Source organism: Budorcas taxicolor, chromosome 18 (assembly GCF_023091745.1).
Source record: "Budorcas taxicolor isolate Tak-1 chromosome 18, Takin1.1, whole genome shotgun sequence".
In the NCBI taxonomy this organism is placed as follows: Eukaryota; Metazoa; Chordata; class Mammalia; order Artiodactyla; family Bovidae; genus Budorcas; species Budorcas taxicolor.
The window spans coordinates 41,496,016-41,518,712 of record NC_068927.1 but is presented as its reverse complement, the minus strand read 5'-3'; the positions used below and the strand labels follow the sequence as shown (position 1 = coordinate 41,518,712).

General features: G+C 43.7%; 1 protein-coding gene across 1 annotated transcript in view; it reads right to left on the bottom strand.

Annotated features, from left to right (window-relative positions):
• Positions 1-22,697, bottom strand: part of HYDIN (HYDIN axonemal central pair apparatus protein) — a 317,377-nt gene that overhangs the window by 131,137 nt on the left and 163,543 nt on the right. The window contains 3 exon segments of the mRNA XM_052656756.1: positions 4,914-5,227; positions 14,665-14,808; positions 22,268-22,411. Coding sequence (XP_052512716.1) covers positions 4,914-5,227; positions 14,665-14,808; positions 22,268-22,411 — 602 coding nt within the window.

Sequence of the window (22,697 nt, the reverse complement as noted above, 5' to 3'; positions counted from 1 at the left end):
CATGTTCTTTTGCTGTCAGGCTGGGCTCCCTTAGGCTCTTGTATTTGATTTATTTATAATCTGATTTGGAAATGAAAAGGCAAAGCTGTCCTTGGGGACCATGTGGCCCACATGCTCGAAGTTCTAACATCGCGTCAGCCTGCAGCTCTTAGTCTGGGCATGGATGCCAGCTGAGCCAGCATCTGCTTGGCTCTCTCTGGTCTCTTCAGAGCAAAGCCTGGTTTGAGTGTGGGTGTTCCTTTGCTCTCCTTCTACATGGATGCCATGAAACATCATGTTCTTATCCAGCTGAGCAGTCAGGCCAAAGAAAGGGTACATTCCTATAGCACTGGTCAGGCCAGCAGCCGTGCCCAGCCCTGATGTTACCCCAGCTTCCTCACTACACATGAGCAACTGGACTGTCATCTACCAGAGTCAGCCTAGAACCCTGTCATGCACAAGGACTCACCTAGATGAATGGGTTTCAGACAATGGCAGGCTTACAGAGTGCTTACCAAACACACTTGCCCACTTCACATCTTTGTTTTTATGTGTGATATGAGATGGAAAAATTTTTGGAACAAAAATTATGCTCAAACAAGAGAAATGCTTTGAATGTGTGAGTCAGAATTGCCTACAAAATCTCACACATATACATAAACTCCCAAATGCACAGACACATGACTGCACACATGTACACACACACACACACACTCCCTTGGGTATGATATATGTGTGCTGTGATAGGCAGGAATATTTACAGTGTCGAGGTCTCCTCATATCCTGTCTAATAAAAAAGAAAATCCTCTTTTAAGCTTTTGTTTCTTTTATTAGTTGTGAGGGTTAGAGGAATTCTGATTGGAAATGAAAGGTTTGTGTTGGTATATCTGATAAAAGCGACCTTTAGTCAATGAGTGGTTCATGTTTTCCTGACGGGCTGTCCAGACAGAGACTGTCTGGATAGCAAGTGGCATTTTTTTCTATGCAAGGTAACATTTATGCCTTGAACCTCCATTTGGCAGGTGCCAGGAAGCTGACAGAAAAGAATGTTAAACCAGTCATGAAATGACTCTCCTCTCACTACAAACACCAGGGGCAGGGAGAGAAGTTGATTAATTACAAAATATTCTTTGAGGACTCACTCTGTGCTATGGACTGTGCTGGGCCCAGGGATAAAGAGGCCACAGGTCAGATGTGCTTCCTAGTCTCACAGGGATTAAGAGCCAGCAGGGGAGTTGAACCTTAGCCAGAGTTCAAATGTGATGAGTCATGGAGGAGACGGGCTACCGGTGCCTATGACAGGGACCCTCCAGTAGGGAAGGGTCTTAGAGAAGGCTTCTCAGGGAAGGAAGTTTAAGCTGAGACTTGACGAGGCAGCAGGGCTAGCTAGGTGCGCAGGTAGAGCTTCCAGCAGAGAGAAGGCGTGAGGCAACAACAGCACTGGGCAGGAAAGAGGCTGGCATGTGAGCAAACAGAACGAAGTCAAGGTGGTAGCGGACAGCAAAGTGAGGAAAACGGAGAGGAATGCAGAGGTGGTACATGTTGAGCCTTGAAGAACACAGTGAGTATTTGTACTTAATCTCAAAAAGCATGGGTGTCCTCAAAGGCTGAAAACCATGGCAGTGACGTGCTCATCACTGGCTGCAGAGGGGGTGATGGACTGTGGCACAGGAGTGGAGACAGAGAGCCCGGTCAGAGGCTATCACAACAGTCCAGGGAAGAGGCAAAGGTACCTTCAATTAGTGTAACAACCATGGACATGGGAATGAGAGGTTTTTAGAAGGTGGAGTAGGTAGAATTTGGTGATCGATTTGATGGGGTACATGGGACAAGAAAGAGGAAGAAATCTGGATGCCTCCCAGGAGGACAGTGGGGTCATTTACTGGAACAGGGGCCCTGGAGGAGAAGCAGGGAGGGGGTGGAGCCTGAGTTTGGAGTGGGGTACAGTGGACATGAGCCACCTATTAAACAGCCAAGGGAGATGTCAAGAAGGCAAACTTGCAGCTCCGAGGGTTCTAGGAGGAGATACACATTCGGAAGCCTCTGTTACAGGAGCTAAGTGAAGCTGTGGGTGGGGCGGCTCCAGGAGGAGCAGAAGGCCTAGGAGGAGCCCTGTGTCCCCACAACTCCAGCTGTTGCTGGCCAAGAGCTGCGGTAGTCAGTCGAGGGGACGAGAGGGAAAGCAGGAGAGTATGGTGCTATTCAAGACATGAAAGGCATTATGTTTCAGGAAGGAAGGGTTAGACAACTGTGCTGAATGCTGCTAAGGGTTATTTTTCCAAGAAAACCTGTCTCTATCACTCTCCTGATTACAAATCTCAGCAGTGCCTCCAAGAAAGAGTCTAAGGTCCTTATCATAGAATCCCAGGCCTCTCACGTGCTTCCGCCAGTCTACCTGCCCAGACTCCTCTCCCCGACTGCCCCGTACCGATGAAGTCTGTGCTGTGGCCCCTGTGGACACTGACAAGTGTGTACCATCTGCTTTTCCTGCATTCCTCCCCCTAGATTGCAGCTTTTGTCTGGAGATGTGCCCCACTCCCACACTTTCAGTCCACGTGGTTCTGAGTCACCAGTGCAGCCCTTGGCATGGGGCACACAATCAGGTCAACGCTAATCAAGTGCTTCACCCTCTCCCGACAGGGACTGGTGAGGGGAGGGGACAGGAGAGGTGATTTAAGGTGGTCCCATCAGGGTGAATCTCCTGGAGGTTCTGGGACCAAGGCTCATCTTCCTTTCCAGTGGCTCAGAATCGCACAGACATGGCCCCAGCACTAAGAACATGGCTAACGCGTGAAGGAGAGCAGAGCTGAGACAGGGAGACTGGCACCAGGGACATTCTTTGAGTCTTTCCTTTAAGCCAGGCCAGAAGCCAAAATGAACTTGGAATTCTGAGCTGTGGCAACCAGTGAATGAACTCTGTTTTTTGTTTTCACATAGAGCCAGGTTTCCTGTCACTTGCGGCAGAATCCATGAATCCTAACTTCTATACCTGCTATTTCTGTAACTGAGAATGTTTCTGGGCTTCTCTGACTAGAGCATTTACTGTGCTTCACAGCGCAGTCTTCTCTGACTCCTGTGAGCACTCATCCCCATGGCCACTCATAGAGCCTGGCACCACTACGTGCCCACCATGGTTTACACACCTGCTTCCCCAACAGCCTCAGTCCAGGGATCATGTCTTACTTCTGTATCTCTGATGCCTCACAAAGTATTTGGTGTGTAAGAGTCACTTATCAAATGGTTTCTGAGAGACTCTCTGAATGAACAAATGAAATATAAGCAAGAGACTCAACAACAAGATATTGGAAGACAAAGAAGAAAGGGAAATAAAGGTCAAATGAGTGCTTAAGCCAATGAAAAATCAAGTGTATCACCTCTAGTACTGGCCAAGTACATTTTCAAAATGTCATCATTTTAAATTATGGAAATGGCTTCTCGAAAACAAAAAAATAAATAAAGCATGTCCCCTGCTCCCAGATGGAATAAATTCATTTAGCTGTGTTGCATCAGAATAACTTCTACGATCTGGTAGTCGAAACTCATTAGATCAGGTTGACTGATTTTTCCATAATTATTTTAAATGTTCACCATCTACAAAATTTTGTCCCAAACCTGAACAGTCAGTCGTTGACACCTAAATGAGTAGGCTCCATCAACTCAGGCTCTGAACTGGCTTCAGTGCTACACTGGGTTATCATCAGATGTTTATGGAAGACATCCAGAGCAAGCCATAGTTACCATGGAAACAGGCATGCTAAAGGAAAGGATGGCTGTCATACACAAGATGAGGACTGTGTATAGGAAGCATCAACTAGCCAAGAAACAACATGAGATATTCCCAGTTAAGAATGGCTGTTCATATTCAGGTGTTGAAAACTGAGCTGTCCAAACATCCAACAGGGAAACATGCAGAAGCCCATTCATCCTGGCCACCAATGTGGCTTTTGACCCAGATGAAACTGTTACTAAAAGGCCTGAATGAAATAGGCTGTTTCCATTTCTGTAAAGGGGTGTTTTTCAAATTAAGTTGGATTTAGCTTCTAAGTGAAAAGGAGAGACACTTTTAAACCTAAATATTGTGAAGACAGCTTTTCCCTTTCAGTGCTTTCCATCTCTCACATACACTCCCACGTATGAGTATATGTCTATACATATAATGTACATTTACGGGTCAGAACAAAACCCACTGAAACATGCAGAAGATAGAATTCAGGGGAGCACACGCCTCATGTATTGTCCTACTCGGTTTGTGCTTTGAGTTTGAAATGCTTATTAAGGAAACTTGACAAAGAGTATTTTCAGTGATAAATCTCTAATGATCCAACCATTAGATTCAAAATTAGAGCAGGCTTAGGGATATCACTTTGTTCATCTAGTGGCAATTGGGGCTTTCAAGAATATTTTTTCTGCTTTTCCTGTGAAACTGAGGATGGACCATGGCTCTTTGTTCCTCTGTCAGTGATTAGTTGTGGAACTTTATCTCAACTGAAAGCATTATTGAGGGCTTCCCTGGTGGTCCAGCAGTTAAGAATCCACCAGCCAATGCAGGCTACACTGGTTCAGTCCTGGTTTGGGAAGATTCCACGTGCCGCGGAACAACTAAGCTCATAAACCACAACCACTGAAGCCTGTGCTCTAGAACCAGGAGCTGCAACAACTGAAGGACCACACACCCCGGAGCCTGCGCTCCGCAACAAGAGAAGCCACCACAGTGAGAAATCCAGGCGTTGCCACTGAACAGTAGCCCTGCTTGTTGCAACTAGAGAAAGCTCGCATGCAGCAAAGCCAGAGATAAATAAACAGAAGTTAAAAAAGGAGAATATTCATGGAAGACCGGGACTCAGAATACAGGAAACTCAGTGCAAAGTCCAAAGGAGATTTAAAAAAAATGAAAGCACAGGAGAGCTCTGCAGGATTGCCCTGCTGATTGGTACCTTATCTGATTTTCCTCATCGTCCACCAGGAAGAACCAGCGAAACTTCACAACCAGGGGGCTGCAGTTGGTGATCGTGACGTAGCGGATCACCTCAGTGTCATTCAAGATACAGCCAAAATCCAGCTCCATGGTCTCAAAGGTGAGGTTGGGGTAATTCACTTCTCCACGCAGGTGCAGGATGTCCACTTGAGGGTGCTCCACATACTTGATGGCTAAAACTTCTTCGGCCACCCAGTTGTTCAGATCATTTTTGTAGGAAGGGTCAAATCTGACCAGCAGGTCTTTTACTTCACCGACTTCCAGTTTAACAGGCTACAAAAAAAAAAAAAAAAAAGAAAGATAATGGGGAGTTACCAATCTCTACACTATGCATTTACAACCTGATATATGAAATAGGGCAACCAAAGTTATTTCACGTGAGGGCTGTATATTGTGACCCTGCTTATTTAACTTATATGCAGAGTACATCATGAGAAATGCCAGGCTGGATGAAGCACAAGCTGGAATCAAGATTGCTGGGAGAAATATCAATAACCTCAGATAGACAGATGACATCACCCTTATGGCAGAAAGTGAAGAAGAACTAAAGAGCCTCTTGATGAAAGTGAAAGAGGAGAGTGAAAAAGTTGGCTTAAAGCTCAACATTCAGAAATTTAAGATCATGGCATCCAGTCCCATCACTTCATAGGAAATAGATGGGGAAACACTGCAAACAGGGTCAGACTTTATTTTGGGGGGCTCCAAAATCACTGCAGATGGTGATTGCAGCCATGAAATTAAAAGACACTTACTCCTTGGAAGAAAAGTTATGACCAACCTAGATAGCATATTGAAAAGCAGAGATATTACTTTGCCAACAAAGGTCCGTCAAGTCAAGGCTATGGTTTTTCCAGTGGTCATGTACGGATATGAAAGTTGGACTGTGAAGAAAGCTGAGCACCGAAGAATTGATGCTTTTGAGCTGTGGTGTTGGAGAAGACTCTTGAGAGTCCCTTGGACTGCAAGGAGATCCAACCAGTCCATTCTAAAGGAGATCACTCCTGGGTGTTCATTGGAAGGAATGATGCTAAAGCTGAAACTCCAGTACTTTGGCCACCTCATGCGAAGAGTTGACTCATTGGAAAAGACCCTGATGCTGGGAGGGATTGGGGGCAGGAGGAGAAGGGGACAACAGAGGATGAGATGGCTGGATGGCATCACCGACTCGATGGAGATGAGTTTGAGTGAACTCCAGGAGTTGATGACAGACAGGGAGGCCTGGTGTGCTGTAATTCATGGGGTCGCAAAGAGTCGGACACGACTGAGCAACTGAACTGAACTGACTGATGTGCACACACATACATATACATACATATAGACACACACATTAGCAAGAAACACATACATACACACATATATGTATATATATATATACATACACACACACACACACTTTAACCATAACCATGCATCCACAGTTTACATAAACAGCTGACATACTGATAGCAATATCTATATGTATCCATCTCCATCTCAATCTCTATGCACACACATATTTTTCAATAGTTGAAAATGAAAGCAAGAAAAATTTGGAGAAAAATCATTTGAAAGAAGAGATTTTGATAAATGTTGTGAGGTTCTAAGGATTGAGGAGTTGTGAAAGGAAAGTCTGCAATGAATGGCTAATATAAAATATTCTGAAAATAATATAAAAACTGAAAATAAATTAGATTGCAAAACACTCTTCCTAGATAAGTGGGAAATGTTCTTTGCTTAAGAAAATTTTTAAAAAGGCTTTCTAAAGGACTGGGGGAGGGGTTTTGTAGACAGTGACCCAGAAAGGGATAGATTAGGTAATTTAATTTCTTTTCTAACGTTTGCAATTCTAACACTTCGCACAGTGTTATTCACTTTCCGCTGTTTTCTATTCAACTTAAAATGACACTCCAGAGCTGTACAGAGTTTGTTCGGGAGATTGTGTTTGTTCTCTTCTCTGATTCAAATCCCCATGTGTTCCTTGATACCAAGGCCACAGAAACACCTCCCCATAGAAAGCCTGGCCCTGAGTTCGCTTTTTTAGGAATCCCTTAATCCTCACATTTAATCAGCATGAAAGCCACCTCCTGGTTTTGTAAAAAGTGCCCTGAGGAAGTCAGGAAGAATACAGCACAGGAACAATCTGTTTACAGAGCACTTTCCTCTCCACTGAGTTTTAAGGTTCAGGTATTTAACCATGTACTTCACTGACATGATCAGATGGCTTCAGTGGATAAAGCCAATTACCCGATTGAAGAGTCAGAGAGAGGGTAATGACTCCCCAGTTGGCTAATCTCCTCTGAGAGCCTTGCCAGCTACTTGGCACAGGTGGCTTGGCACAGTTTAGAAGCCATTTTTGTAGACCATGGCACCTGCAGCACTAGGCATTGTAATGCTTAGTGTTTAAATACGAAAGCACAAAGAAGAAGCCACAAACTTATCTAAAATTTCACCAGATATTATTTCTCAGAGATCATATTTGGTAAAACATTAGTCCAGACATGATGAATGGATAAGTAAAATTTTACAAAAATGGAATTAGACTAATTTAAAAATCACGTGTGCACTTTAAAAATTATGAAAAATTCTTATATAAGGGATATTAATTGGAGCCAGACTGCTTGGGTTCAAATTCTGGCTATGTCAGTTAGTTACTCTGTGAACTTGGGCGAAGTTGCTTGCCTTTCCTAGCCTTTAGCTTCTCCATCTGTAAAACAGGAGCAGTAATAGTACCTAACTCTTTTCTAAGAGGATGAAATGAGTTAATATTATTGGTGATATGTTCACAGCAGTGCCTGGCACATAGTGTAGGGTATATAAATGCCAGTTATTACATGTCAGTGAACATCAACATTTTAGGAATCAGTGAACTAAAATGGACTGGAAAGGGGGACTTTAACTCAGATGACCATTATATCTACTACTGTGGGCAAGAATCCCTTAGAAGAAATGGAGTAGCCATCATAGTCAACAGAGTCTCAAATGCAGTACTTGGATGGAATCTCAGAAACAACAGAACGATCTCCATTCGTTTCCAAGGCAAACCACTCAATATCACAGTAATCCAAGTCTATGCCCCAACCAATAATGCTAAAGAAGCTGAAGTTGAATGGTTCTATGAAGACCTACAAGACCTAGAACTAACACCCCAAAGAGATGTCCTTTTCATTATAGGGGACTGGAATGCAAAAGTAGGAAGTCAAGAGATACCTGGAGTTACAGGCAAATTGGCCTTGGGGTACAGAATGAAGCAGGGCAAATGCTAATAGAGTTTTGCCAAGAGAATGCACTGGTCATAGCAAACACCCTCTTCCAATAACACAAGAGAAGACTCTACACACGGACATCACCAGATGGTCAATACCAAAATCAGGTTGATTATATTCTTTGCAGCCAAAGATGGAGAAACTCAATACAGTCAGCCAAAAAAAGACCGGGAGCTGACTGTGGCTCAGATCATGAGCTCCTTATTGCCAAATTCAGACTTAAATTGAAGAAAGTAGGGAAAACCGCTAGCCCATTCAGGTATGACCTAAATAAAATCCCTTATGATTATACAGTGGAAGTGAGAAATAGATTCAAGGGATTAGATCTGATAGACAGAGTGCCTGAAGAACTATGGACAGAGTTTTGTGACATTGTACAGGAGGCAGGAATCAAGACCATCCCGAAGAAAAAAAAATGCAAAAAGGCAAAATGGTTGCCTGAGGAGGCCTTACAAATAGCTGGGAAAGGAAGAAAAGTTAAAGGTTAGGAGAAAAGGAAAGATATACCCATTTGAATGCAGAGTTACAAAGAAAAGCAAAGAGAGATAAGAAAACCTTCCTCAGCGATCATTGCAAAGAAATAGAGGAAAACAATAGAATGGGAAAGACTAGAGATCTCTTCAAGAAAATCAGAGATACCAAGCAAGGGAACATTTCATGCAAAATGAGAAAGAAAGTGAAGTTGCTCAGTCATGTCCGACTCTTTGCAATCCCAAGGACTGTAGCCTACCAGGCTCCACCGTCCATGGAATTTTCCAGGCAAGAGTACTGGAGTGGGTTGCCATTTCCTTCTCCAGGGGATCTTCCTGACCCAGGGATAGAACCCGGGTCTCCTGCATTGCAGGCAGACGCTGAGCCACCAGGGAAGCCCCAAAAGGAATTTGAAAAGAGAGGCCCCTTGCTGTACCATTGTTGCCACAATGCCAGGACTCAGATTTGAACCGAGGTTGCTGCGGCCACAACACAGAGTACTAACCACTGTACAATCACAGCCAGCTACCGGAGATCTATGTGACCCCATAGACTATACAGTCCAGGGAATTCTCTAGGCTAGAATACTGCAGTGGGTAGCCTTTCCCTTCTTCAGGGGATCTTCCCAACCCAGGGATGGAACCCAGGTCTCCTACATTGCAGGCAGATTCTTTACCAGCTGAGCTACAAGGGAAGCCCTCTTCATGCAAAGATGGGCTCAATAGACAGAAATGCTATGGACCTAACAGAAGCAGAAGATATTAAGAAGAGATGGCAAGAATACACAGAAGAACTATACAAAAAAGATCTTTATGACTCGGATAACTCTGATGGTGTGATCACTCACCTAGAGCCAGACATCCTAGAGTGTGAAGTCAAGTTGGCCTTAGGAAACATCACTATGAACAAAGCTAGTGGAGGTGATGGAATTCCAGCTGAGCGATTTCAAATCCTAAAAGATGATGTGGTGAAAGTGCTGCACTCAATATGCCAGCAAATTTGGAAAACTCGTCAGTAGCCACAGGATGGGAAAGGGTCAGTTTTCATTCCAATCCCAAAGAAAGGCAATGCCAAAGAATGCTCAAACTACCGCACGATTGCACTCATCTCACACACTAGCATGGAGAACGCAATGGCACCCTACTCCAGTACTCTTGCCTGGAAAATCCCATGGATGGAGGAGCCTGGTAGGCTGCAGTCCATGGGGTCACCAAGAGTTGGACACAACTGAGCAACTTCACTTTCACTTTTTACTTTCATGCATTGGAGAAGGAAATGGCAACCCACTCCAGTGTTCTTGCCTGGAGAATCCCAGGGACAAGGGACCTTGGTGGGCTGCTGTCTATGGGGTTGCACAGAGTCAGACACGACTGAAGTGACTTAGCAGCAGCAGCAGCAGCACACACAAGCAAGTTCAGTTCAGTTCAGTTCAGTGGCTCAGTCATGTCTAACTCTTCGAGACCCCATGAATTGCAGAATGCCAGGCCTCCCTGTCCATCACCAACTCCCGGAGTTCACTCAAACTCATCTCCATTGAGTCGGTGATGCCATCCAGCCATCTCATCCTTGGTCGTCCCCTTCTCCTCTTTCTCCCAATCCCTCTCAGCATCAGAGTCTTTTCCAATGAGTCAACTCTTCGCATGAGGTGGCCAAAGTACTGGAGTTTCAGCTTTAGCATCATTCCTTCCAAAGAAACCCCGGGGCTGATCTCCTTCAGAATGGACTGGTTGGATCTCCTTGCAGTCCAAGGGACTCTCAAGAGTCTTCTCCAACATCACAGTTCAAAACCATCAATTCTTCGGTGCTCAGCCTTCTTCACAGTCCAATTCTCACATCCATACATGACCACTGGAAAAACCATAGCCTTGACTAGACAGAACTTTGTTGGCAAAGTAATGTCTCTGTTTTTTAATATGCTATCTAGGTTGGTAGATACTAGGAAAGTAATGCTCAAAATTCTCCATGCCAGGCTTCAACAGTAAGTGAACCATTAACTTTCAGATATTCAAACTGGATTTAGAAAAGGCAGAGGAACCAGGGATCAAATTGCCAACATTCGTTGGATCATAGAAAAAGTAAGAGAGTTCCAGAAAAATGTCTACTTCTGCTTTATTGACTATGCCAAAGCCTTTGACTGTGTGGATCACAACAAAGTGTGGAAAATTCTTCAAGAGATGGGAATATCAGACCACTTTATCTGCCTCCTGAGAAATCTGTATTCAGGTTATGAAGCAACAGTTAGAACTTGACATGGAACAACAGACTGGTTTCAAATACAAAAAGGAGTACATCAAGGCTATGTATTGTCACCCTGCTTACTTAAATTTTATACAGAATACATCATACAAAATGCCAGGCTGGATGAAGGACAAGCTGGAATCAAGATTGCCAGGAGAAATATCAATAACCTCAGATATGCAGATGACACCACCCTTATGGCAGAAAAGTGAAGAAGAACTAAAGAGCCTCTTGATGAAAGTGAAAGAGGAGAGTGAAAAAGTTGGCTTAAAGCTCAACATTCAGAAAACTAAGATCATGGCATCTGGCCCCATTCCTTCATAGCAAATAGATAGGGAAACAATGGAAACAGTGACAGACTTTATTTTCTTGGGCTCCAAAATTACTGCAGATGGTGACTGCATCTATGAAATTAAAAGACGCTTGCTCCTGGAAGAAAAGCTATGACCAATCTAGACAGCATGTTAAAAAGCAGGGACATTACTTTGCTGACAAAGGTCTGTCTAGTGAAAGCTATGGTTTATCCAGTAGTCTTGTATGGATGTGAGATTTGGACCATAAAGAAAGCTGAGCCCCGAAGAACTGATGCTTTTGAACTGTGGTGTTGGAGGAGACTCTTGAGAGCCCCTTGGACTGCAAGGAGATCAAACCAGTGAGTCCTAAAAATCAGTCCTGAATGTTCATTGGAAGGACTGATGCTGAAGCTGAAACTCCAATACTTTGGCCACTTGATGCAAAGAACTGACTCATTTGAAAAGACCCTGATGCTGAGAAAGATTGAAGGTGGGAGAAGAAGGGGACGACAGAGGGTGAGATGGTGGGATGGCATCATCAACTCAACAGACATGAGTTTGAGTAAGCTTCGGGAGTTGGCGATGGACAGGGAGGTCTGGCATGCTGCAGTCCATGGGGTCGCAAAGAGTCAGACATGACTGAGTGATTGAACTGAATTGACTGTCATCCTTTTATGATCAACAGAATTGATCCGAAAGTGTGGAAAAGTCTAAGGTAAGTCTGAAATCTTTCCTTGGTGGGTCTCCTCTCTTTAGAAGCCATAGAATTCTTTGGTCAATTGTAAGACTGGTCATTTCACTAAGACATATCTCCCTGTTGAATATTCTACATCATTTTGTTCCAGGACCAAGTGTGGCCTTATTTTTTTTTTAACCTTAAAACAATATTTCATTTTTATTTTCGAACAGATAGGACAATGAAAACCATGTTATGTGCCATCTCCCCTCCTGTCACTCAAGTGAACTCTTTCCCTCCCCTGAGGCGATTATGATTACACAAGTGTCTTATCTGTCCCTGTATGAACGTAAAGCTATTACATGAATATAAAATGACATGTATTCCTTTATTTTTTATGTATGTGATAGCGTACTATGTGCTCCTGCTCTGCACCTTGCTTTTTTCCCTGGGGGAATCACTCATCGGTGCATACAGGGCTGCCTCACTCTTTTTCAATAGCTGCATTTTATTCCAGCATAAAATTCTGCCATCATTTTCTAAGCAATTTCCTATTGACAGATATTGACTCCCAGTCTTTTGTTCTTATAATCAATGTTGCAATGAATATCCTTGTATATATATTCTCTCTACGTCTGTAGGATAAATTCCTAGGAGTAGAATGACGAGGTCAGAGGGCATGGGCATTTAAAATGCTGATAGCGAGAGCTCTACTGTCTTCCACTGTATACTTCCCCAACACAGTGCCTGTTTCTACATGCCCCCTAACATAGAGCATCATCCAATATTTGCTCTTTATCAATCTGATAGGAAAAAATGTGTTTTATAGTCATTGTAACTTGCATTTCTTCTAACATGAGTGAAGTGGGACATACTTTCATATATTTAAAAGCTTTTTTCTTTTTGTGAACTCTGTTCATTTCTTTTGCCTGTTTTTCCACTGGGTTGTTGGTACTTTTCCTGTTGATTTGTAGCAGTTATTTCTAAAATTTTATGTATGCTTTTATTAAAGTTACATGTGCAAGTAATATACAAGGTCGAACTGTACTACACCATTTATTACAAGAAACAATCATTCCTGACCCACTCTGGCATTCCAACAGTCCCGAGGCTACCATTTCTCAATTCTGGTAGCAGGATGGGTCTATGGAAGAGCTTTTCTGGTCAGAGAGGGGATGATCAGGAGTTGTACACAACTCAGACACCAGGGATTATTCTGATGTATCGACATTGACACAGGGCACATTAAATTCCCGGAACATTATGAGTTTTTCTGCTGAAGAGCATTTATCTTTACGTCTTGGGATGAAAGCCCGCTGCCCACGTCTTCTGAGTGGAGTTGGTCAGGACAGCTGGCTGGTGCACACAAGGTCCCTTGTGTTCACAGCTGGTGCCTCTCAGCCCAGGCTACCTGAGCTGAAGGACTCAACACTGCCTTGCCTCACTGGAGAATTTCCTATGCTTTACATCTTTGCCTTTTTGTCTACCCACTCCCCTCCTCATTCTATCTTATAGAATTTGTTTAAATCTCTCATTAATTGGTTCACCCACCCTCTTCTCCTTTCATTTTACTGGTCTGGGTGGCTTTCCTTTAGAACATTTCTACTTTTATCTTATTAAGATTTCAGGAGGGACAAGATGGGGTCTGACCGAAGGCAGAGAAAACTGCTTGTTCCTGGATTTTCATTTTCTCATCCGCTTGTTTCCCTCTGCTCTTCAGTTCACTCTTGGTCTCCTCTTTGAACACTTGTTATCTTGTCCTTGAGCTCTTTTTAAACACAGGCTATATCATCTGTCATTTCTCTGAGACTGTAGAAAACTCCTGTTTGTACTTTGTGTTTTTCTCCTTTGCACAGGTTCCCTCGCAGGAGGTTTTCATCTGCCTCTTGCTTATAATCATCTTCTCCTTTTATTTTTCTGTGCAAAGACCTTAGCTGTTTTCCCCCTCCCAGCAGTCACGCTTGAATGAGACCCTCAAGAATCAGTGAGGAGGGCAGGGCAGGGGAGGGCGGCGGCGCAGTACTGTCTGCAATACCCTCTCCTCCAGTGGCTCACCCCCATCTCCCACGAACACCTGTCTCCCCGAGCATGTCTCCACGTCCCGGTCATCTCCACTCATGTTCCACAGCAAACATCCTTCAGTCACAGGCTCCCTCTGCCCTGCCTGCCCTTCCTGCCTCCTCCGTCTCATCTCTCCATTAGCTGTCCCCCTGAGAGACTGAACACCATGAAGTGTGGGGCTGCTCTCTCCTTCAACCCTCTTCTCTCTGCAGCACCACCTGCTGCAGGGCCCAGTCATTCCCTCTGGTGTCCGCACGTCCAGCCAAGGATGGATGATCTCGTGGGACTGTTCAGGGAACACCGCATCCAGCCCCAGACGGTGGGCCAGGGGAGCTCACAGCCTCCTCCTGTGGCCTGGTTCCCATTTCTCAGTATCTGGAGATGGGCTGGCTGGTTCAGGGCCTGGGCTTTGAGTTTTGGTCAAGTTTGAGGGACATTAAGATCTTTCCTCTCATTGCTGGGAAGTCACTGTTTTCCAAAGATCAGCTTCATCATCACAGGCAGGAAAGGAAGAATCAAAACAGAGAGTGAGAAGTTCTTACCTCATTAATCATAGCTTTCTTACCAACTGAAACCTAAATTTGACTCATTTTAGAGTTTTCCTCTCTGTTTCCAAGATTCTTTACACTTTTTTCTGGACTGAAACTTGGCAGTGCACTGATATTGTTCTCTTTCTTTATCACACACATGGCTTCCTGCTGGGAGTTAGGACATCCTCTGTCTAGTTACCTCAGGAGTTGAAGGCAGTAGGGATTTATCAGTCTCGCAGATAAAGAAGGGTCCACCTGTGGAGAGCAACACATTCACAGGCAGTGTGGAAATGTTCTTTATGGCCAAGGGCTGGTATTCAGGTTCTAGGATAGTGTTAGGTTTCTGCAAAAAAAAGAAGAGGAAACAAACCACAGTAAGCCTTTAGCAACAAAGGTCTGATATTCATTGTTAACAGCTGATTTAGCCTTCTCTCTGTTTATACCTATGGATGTATGGATTTATATTATCTCCATCTATCCACCCATCTATCTAAATATAGGTAACATGTATCTATATATTACATAGATTCATGTCTCAATGGTCTACCATACATTAACAAGGGATTGATATAGATGAAAATACAGGTATAGAATTGTCTATGTATGTATGTATGTATCTATCTGTCTCACTAGAAATGATCCTACATTAAGCCAGAAAATACAGATTAGATTGTCTTACTTCCTTGTTACCTGGTTAAAAAAAACCCTATATAAGCCATGCCTCTGAATAGAACTACTACTACTGAAGCTTCCACAGCATCATAAAACAAAAGTTTAAAATTTAGTGGTATCTTAAGGAAGAATCCATGCACCACTATCATGAATAAAACATTTTTTCCTTACACAATATTTTTTTTAATACTTAAAACACCCAACTTGCAAATATACTCACTTTGCTATATCAGAAATGCTCATAACTGTTTTCTATAAATTTTCCTGATAACACTGGGAGAGGTGATTTAGAAGCACCTTTCACTCTGTTAGATCAAATTTCATTTTTCAACTCGAGAAAGCATCAGAAACGGATCTTGAACTGGAAGTTTCTGTTCAGACTGAAGTTTTCTCCTTCTGACTCTGGGATCCATATTATTCCTTGCACATCTTGGAAAGGGGGTCCTTTAATATCAGTAGGAGGGGACTGGAAACCTCAGTCTCTGGCCTCCAACAACAAGCTCCCTTTCACTCCCTGTCTCCTCCAACAACTCCAGCTTATTTTTCCCAGGCCTCAATGTTTTGATTTGCTTTTTCTCCTTGTTCGAATTTAAGGTAAATTCCCCCGAATCCATGCTTTTCTCTGTTTCTGCTCCTTTGCCCAGCATAGTCTTTCCTCTACTGGGCTTTCTGAGGGAGCCAGGGTGACCAGTGTCCACGATGTCTTAGTCAGTTCAGGCTGCTGGAATGAATATCACAGACTGGGTGGTTTAAGTCAGCAGCCATTGATGTCTAATAGTTCTGGAGGCTAGCCAGGCCAAGATCAAGGTGCCAGCACACCCAGTGTCTGGAGGGAGCCCATTTCTCGGTTTGCAGGCAGCCGTCTCCTCACGGGGTCCTCCCATGGCTGAGAGCGAGATCGTCCCCCTTGTCTCTTCTTATGAGGGCACTAATTCCACTCACGAGGGCTCCACCTCCACGATCTTATACCCCCAAAGCCCACTTACAACACTACATAAGGAATTAGGCTATCAACATATGAATTTTGGGGGGACACAATGTTCAGTCCATAAAGTTGGCTTGAGCCTTCTGCCTCAATTGCACCCCACTAGCCCTTTGCGGATGCCCGACATTCCTTTAGTGTTCAAACCTCCCAAGAGAAGCTGCCACCGTTTCTCTCCCTCTAACATGGTGACATAGGTCCTGGGTTCACTGTGCACTCGCAGACTGCATATTACAAGTTGGGGAGGGATGGAGCAGCACCTTCGACCTTCCCCCCGGCCTGCTGTGTCACTGCAGGTAGCTTTGAAGAGAAAAAGCCATACTCGGTTGTTTTGGCAAGAGGCCATTTAGAGGACAGTGATGAGAAAGAGTCGATGCACGGAGAACCTGCTCTATTTTAAAATGACCCTTTCTGGCTTGTTTGTCTCGCCAGATATCAGCAGACAGGATTTGCTGCTGGACTTCATGAAGCAAACTGACTGCTAGTTTCAAATGACCTTTTCAATTCCACAGAGATGTGGTGTCATCTCTGTGGCTTATGAACAGTACAACAGTTACACAGTAGATCAAAACTGAGGAAACGGTTATAGAAAAATTCTTCTCATAGGCAGGCTTGGTATCATTATAGTCTAATGGACTAAATCAGATACACTGCCTTGAGCCAAAAACAAGGAGACAAGAATGGATAACTGGGTATTACGCAATTCAACCTGAATACCAAGACCTAACAGGTCTTCTGCACATCCTGGGTAATGAAGTCACATTTCTTCATTGCCCCTGATATGGATTCAATGTGAGCAGGAAATGAACAATGAAAAATCCAGTAGTAGGGCAGATTGCAAACTTGTGACATTTGGGAGGAAGTAGACAAAGGCAAAAACGAACAGGGCCTTATGACTCAATTCATTTCTTAGTTCAACAAGTTCCTGTCACATTCAAAATATTTGCTGTTTTATTCCAGTGATAAATCTAAACAAAAGACATTTAAACAGGAATATGCATTAACTAAAAACAAGGCTTAAGGAAATAAAGAAAAGGAACACTATCCACACATGTTTATGCACTTTGGAAAAAATAATCTAATAAGAAACTAAGCTGCATACACTGCAATGTCTTGCACAGAATAACTATTCAATAAATCTTCACTGAATTTTCTCTGAATGGCTACATTTAGAGAAAATATGATGCCACCAAATTTGGCGCAGCTGTCACCAGTAAATATCCTTCCTGATTACTTTAAAACAGGAAGAATTTAAAACAGCAATGAAAACTTGATAGCTGCAGCAGGAATTCTTGTAGTATTTTCTTTGTGTCTCAGGGAGACTGTCAAGTCAGTTTTAGTTCAGCTCAGTCGCTCAGTCGTATCTGACTCTTTGCGACCCCGTGGACCGACTCTTTGCAACACCATGGACCCACTCTTTGCGACCCCGTGGACTGTAGCACGCCAGGCTTCCCTGTCCATCACCATCTCCTGTTCCTTGCCCAAACTCCAGTCCATCGAGTCCGTGATGCCATCAAACCATCTCATCCTCTGTCATCACCCTCTTCTCCTGCCTTCAATCTTTCCCAGCATCAAGGTCTTTTCCAATGAGTCAGTTCTTCACACCAGGTGGCCAAAGTATTGAAACTTCAGCATCAGTCTCTCCAATAAATATTCAGGACTGATTTCTTTTAGGATTGACTGGTTTGACCACCCTTTAGTCCAAGGGACTCTCCAGAGTCTTCTCCAACACCACAGTTCAAAAGCATCAATTCTTCAGCGCTCAGCTTTCTTTATGGTCCAGCTCTAACATTCATACATGACCACTGGAAAAACCATAGCTTTGACTAGATGGACCTTGGTCAGCAAAGTAATGCTCCTGCTTTTTAATACACTCTCTAGGTTGGTCATAGCTTTCCTTCCAAGGAGCAAGCATCTTTTAATTTCATGGCTGTAGTCACCATCTGCAGTGATTTTGGGGCCCAAGAAAATAAAGTCACTCACTGTTTCCATTGCTTCCCCATCTATTTGCCATGAAGTGATGGGACCAGATGCCATGATCTTAAGTTTTCTGAATGTTGAGTTTTAAGCCACCTTTTTCACTCTCCTCTTTCACTTTCAACAAGAGGCTCTTTAGTTTCTCTTTGCTTTCTGTCCTAAGGGTGGTGTCATCTGCATATCTGAGGTTATTGATATTTTTCGGGCAATTTTGATTCCAGCTTGTCCTTCATCCAGCCTGGCATTTTGCATGATCTACTCTGCATATAAGTTAAATAAGCAGGGTGACAATACATAGCCTTGATGTACTCCTTTCCCAATTTGGAACCAGTCTGTTGTTCCATGTCAGGTTCTAACTGTTGCTTCTTGACCTGCATATAGATTTCTCAGGAGGCAGATAAAGTGGTCTGGTATTCCCATCTCTTGAAGAATTTTCCACAATTTGTTGTAATCCACACAGTCAAAGGCTTTGGCATAGTCAATAAAGCAGATGTTTTTCTGGAACTCTCTTACTTTTTCTATGATCCAACAGATGTTGGCAATTTAATCTCTGGTTCTGCCTTTTCTAAACCCAGCTTGAATATCTGACAGTTCTAGATTCACATACTGTTGAAGCCTAGCTTGGAGAAATTTGAACATTACTTTGCTAGCATGTAAGATAAGTGCAATTGTGCAGTAGTTTGAACATTCCTTGGCATTACCTTTCTTTGGGATTGGAATGAAAACCGACCTTTTCCAGTCCTGTGGCCACTGCTGAGTTTTCCAAATTTGCTGGCATTTTGAGTGCAGCACTTTCACAGCATCATCTTTTAGAATTTGAAATAGCTCAGCTGGAATTCTACCACCTCCACTAGCTTTGTTCATAGTGATGCTTCCTAAGACCCACTTGACTTTGCACTCCAGGATATCTGGCTCTAGGTGAGTGATCGTACCATCGTGGTTATCTGGGTCATAAAGATCTTTTTTGTATAGTTCTGTGTATTCTTGCCACCTCTTCTTAATATCTTCTGCTTCTGTTAGGTCCATAGCATTTCTGTCCTTTATTGTGTCCATCTTTGCATGAAATGTTCCCTTGCTTGGTATCTCTGATTTTCTTGAAGAGATCTCTAGTCTTTCCTAATCTTTTGTTTTCCTCTATTTCTTTCACTTAGGGAGGCTTTCTTATCTCTCATTGCTATTTTTTGGAACCTTGCATTCAAATGCGTGTATGTTTCCTTTTCTCCTTTGCCTTGTGCTTCTTTGCTCAGCTATTTGTAAGGCTTCCTCAGACAACCATTTTGCCTTTTTGCATTTCTTTTTCTTGGGGATACACAGCCTCCTGTACAATGTCACGAACCTCCGCCCACAGTTCTTTAGGCACTCTGTCTGTCAGAACTAATCCCTTGAATCTATTTGTCACTTCCACTATATAATCATTAGGGATTTGATTTAGGTCATATCTGAATGGTCTAGTAGTTTTCCCTACTTTTTTCAATTTAAGTCTGAATTTGGCAATAATGAGTTCATGATCTGAGCCACAGTCAGCTTCCAGTCTTGTTTTTGCTAACTGTATAGAGCTTTTCCATTTCTGGCTGCAAAGAATATAATCAGTCTGATTTTGGTATTGACTATCTGGTGATGTCCACACATAGAATCATCTCTTGTGTTGTTGGAAGACGGTGTTTGCTTTGAACAGGGCATTCTCTTGGCAAAACTCTGTTAGCCTTTTCCCTACTTCATTTTGTATTCCAAGGCCAAACTTGCCTGTTATTTCAGGTATCTCTTGATACCAAGTCAGTTTAGGATCCGGTAGCTGAAACCGCAATCCTACTTCTTCTTCATTCTCCACCAGTCTGTGAAATGTTAAGAGTTTTTGCTTGTGTCTAAGTGCTGACACATGATTTGTTGACTTGAATTGAATTGTGTTAATACATCTCATCGTGCATACTAGCCAATAAGCTCTCTTATTCACCTCCTGGCAGAGCACCTTATCCATGGTGGGTGTTCCAACAGCTATTTATTTAATATGAACAATCTTACAGAGCACACTACTAGAACAAATGATTCTGAACACTCTCCTTCAAGCCTCTGTTAATAAAAGGAATCCCGGTTGGTTCCCTCACGACCTGGGTAGACACTGCCACACCCAGACCTTTTGTGTGACAGCACAGATCATACATGTGGGATCTTCCTTCAGGCTTGGTCTTCCCTGTTGACTGTGAGGTTCATCAGGGAGGGACTACTCACTGTTGTATTTCTATGACCCAACACAGGGGCTGGCACACAGTAGGTCTGGATACATATTCCACTCAGCGGCCTGTTTCAATGAATACATCTGACCATATCAATCCCTTCCCCAAAGCCCTCCAATGGTCACCCGGAGCAAAACCCAAAGTTCACAACGCATGTCCCAGTCGTGCCCCACACATCTGGCCCCTGGCCCACTTCTCCAGATGGACTTCATTGTCATTCTTGGCATAATTTTGGGGGGCTCCAAAATCACTGCAGATGGTGATTGCAGCCATGAAATTAAAAGACGCTTACTCCTTGGAAGAAAAGTTATGACCAACCTAGGTAGCATATTCAAAAGCAGAGACATTACTTTGCCGACTAAGGTCCGTCTAGTCAAGGCTATGGTTTTTCCAGTGGTCATGTATGGATGTGAGAATTGGACTGTGAAGAAGGCTGAGCGCCGAAGAATTGATGCTTTTGAACTGTGGTGCTGGAGAAGACTCTTGAGAGTCCCTTGGACTGCAAGGAGATCCAACCAGTCCATTCTGAAGGAGATCAACCCTGGGATTCCTTTGGAAGGAATGATGCTAAAGCGGAAACTCCAGTACTTTGGCCACCTCATGCGAAGAGTTGACTCATTGTAAAAGACTCTGATGCTGGGAGGGATTGGGGGCAGGAGGAGAAGGGGGCGACCAAGGATGAGATGGCTAGATGGCATCACGGAGTCGATGAACACAAGTCTGAGAGTTGGTGATGGACAGGGAGGCCTGGCGTGCTGCGATTCATGGGGTCGCAAAGAGTCGGATATGACTGAGTGACTGAACTGAACTGAACTGAAGCTCTTTTATGTTGACCAAGCTCTTTCCTGACTCAGGCCCTTCGCATGTGCTCTTCCTTACAATTCTCTCCCCCTCTCTCATCAGCAGACTGCTGTTTTTCAAGTTCTAACTTGAGGTGTTTGCTCAAGGAAGTCATCTGTGACCTCATGCACAAATAAGGTCATGTCTCCTGACACATGCTCTCACTGCACCTTGTGTCTTTTCTTCATAGTACTGTTTGGGACTGCCATTTAAACAATTACATTTTCATAGTTTGTTTACAGTCTGTAACCTCAACCAGGGTCTCAGCTTTGACTATGTCAGATTTTCAGCACCAACACAGCCCTCGACTCAGAGATGCTCCACACATACCTGTTTTGAATAGTAAATAATTTTCTGCGGGAAACCTGCCTAGGAGTAGGCTGAGTCCTGCTGTGATATCTCCTTCTCCTCCCAACCATGCCTGCCCCCTGTCCTGAGCAGCAATCTCTTTCTTGTCGTGGGCCTCCTCCACTTACTGCTCACTCTTAATGGCACATGAAGTCTTACACAGGTATAAGCACATGAATTAAAGAATGTGAATCAAATAGTTTAAGTCAGTGATTTTCAAGCAGTATTAGGTGATCGATAAAAGAGCTTGTCTCTCAGTTTCCTCCTGTATATCACAGGAAAGATATCAGACCTTCCCACATCGATTGTTGTGAGGGACAACTGGGAAATGTGTGTAATGAATGGCTCGATGCCCAGTACATACCAATCAAAAATGGGTAGCTATTCTAACTGGTTACTGTAATTATCAAAAATTCTTCTCCAACCATTTCTGTACTATGATGTCAATTTTACCTATGTAGAATAAATGATGGACTGAAATGCATTTTCAGTGCACAGAATATCCCTTCATTTTGGTCTTCTACATCAGAAATGATGGAAATAGAATTTCCATGGCAATTCACCTTTCAAAGGAATGTAGGCTTAGATTAGGAATTTTTAGTTGAATGTGTACTGGCCTCTGAAGTTGGAAAAACACTTGTGGGGTGTGGGTCTAACAGGATTCCCATTGATTTAGCTTCCTAAATGAAAGTGTGAACATGCGGACCCCTGGCTGGAGAGTGCCCGGCCCTCCGCTGCACAGCCTCACTGACCTTCTCCAGTCGGTAAATGAGCTGCTTGGTGGAGAGCTGGATGAACGGCGCCACAAACTCACAGATGATGTTCACGGTCATCACCAGGCTCTTCCCCTTTTGTGTCCCAATGATGGTGTGGCACACCAGCTTTTCTTTGACTACCTGTGGACAAAATATACCAGCCTTTGTGGACCCTCCATAGTTCAGGAAACTTAATTCTCAACCATCAGCTGCGGCTACTGCTAAGTCACTTACTTCAGTGGTGTCCGACTCTGTGTGACCCCACAGACGGCAGCCCACCAGGCTCCGCCGTCCCTGGGATTCTCCAGGCAAGAACACTGGAGTGGGTTGCCGTTTCCTTCTCCAATGCATGAAAGTGAAAAGTGAAAGTGAAGTCACTCAGTCGTGTCCGACTCTTAGCGACCCCATGGACTGCAGCCTACCAGGC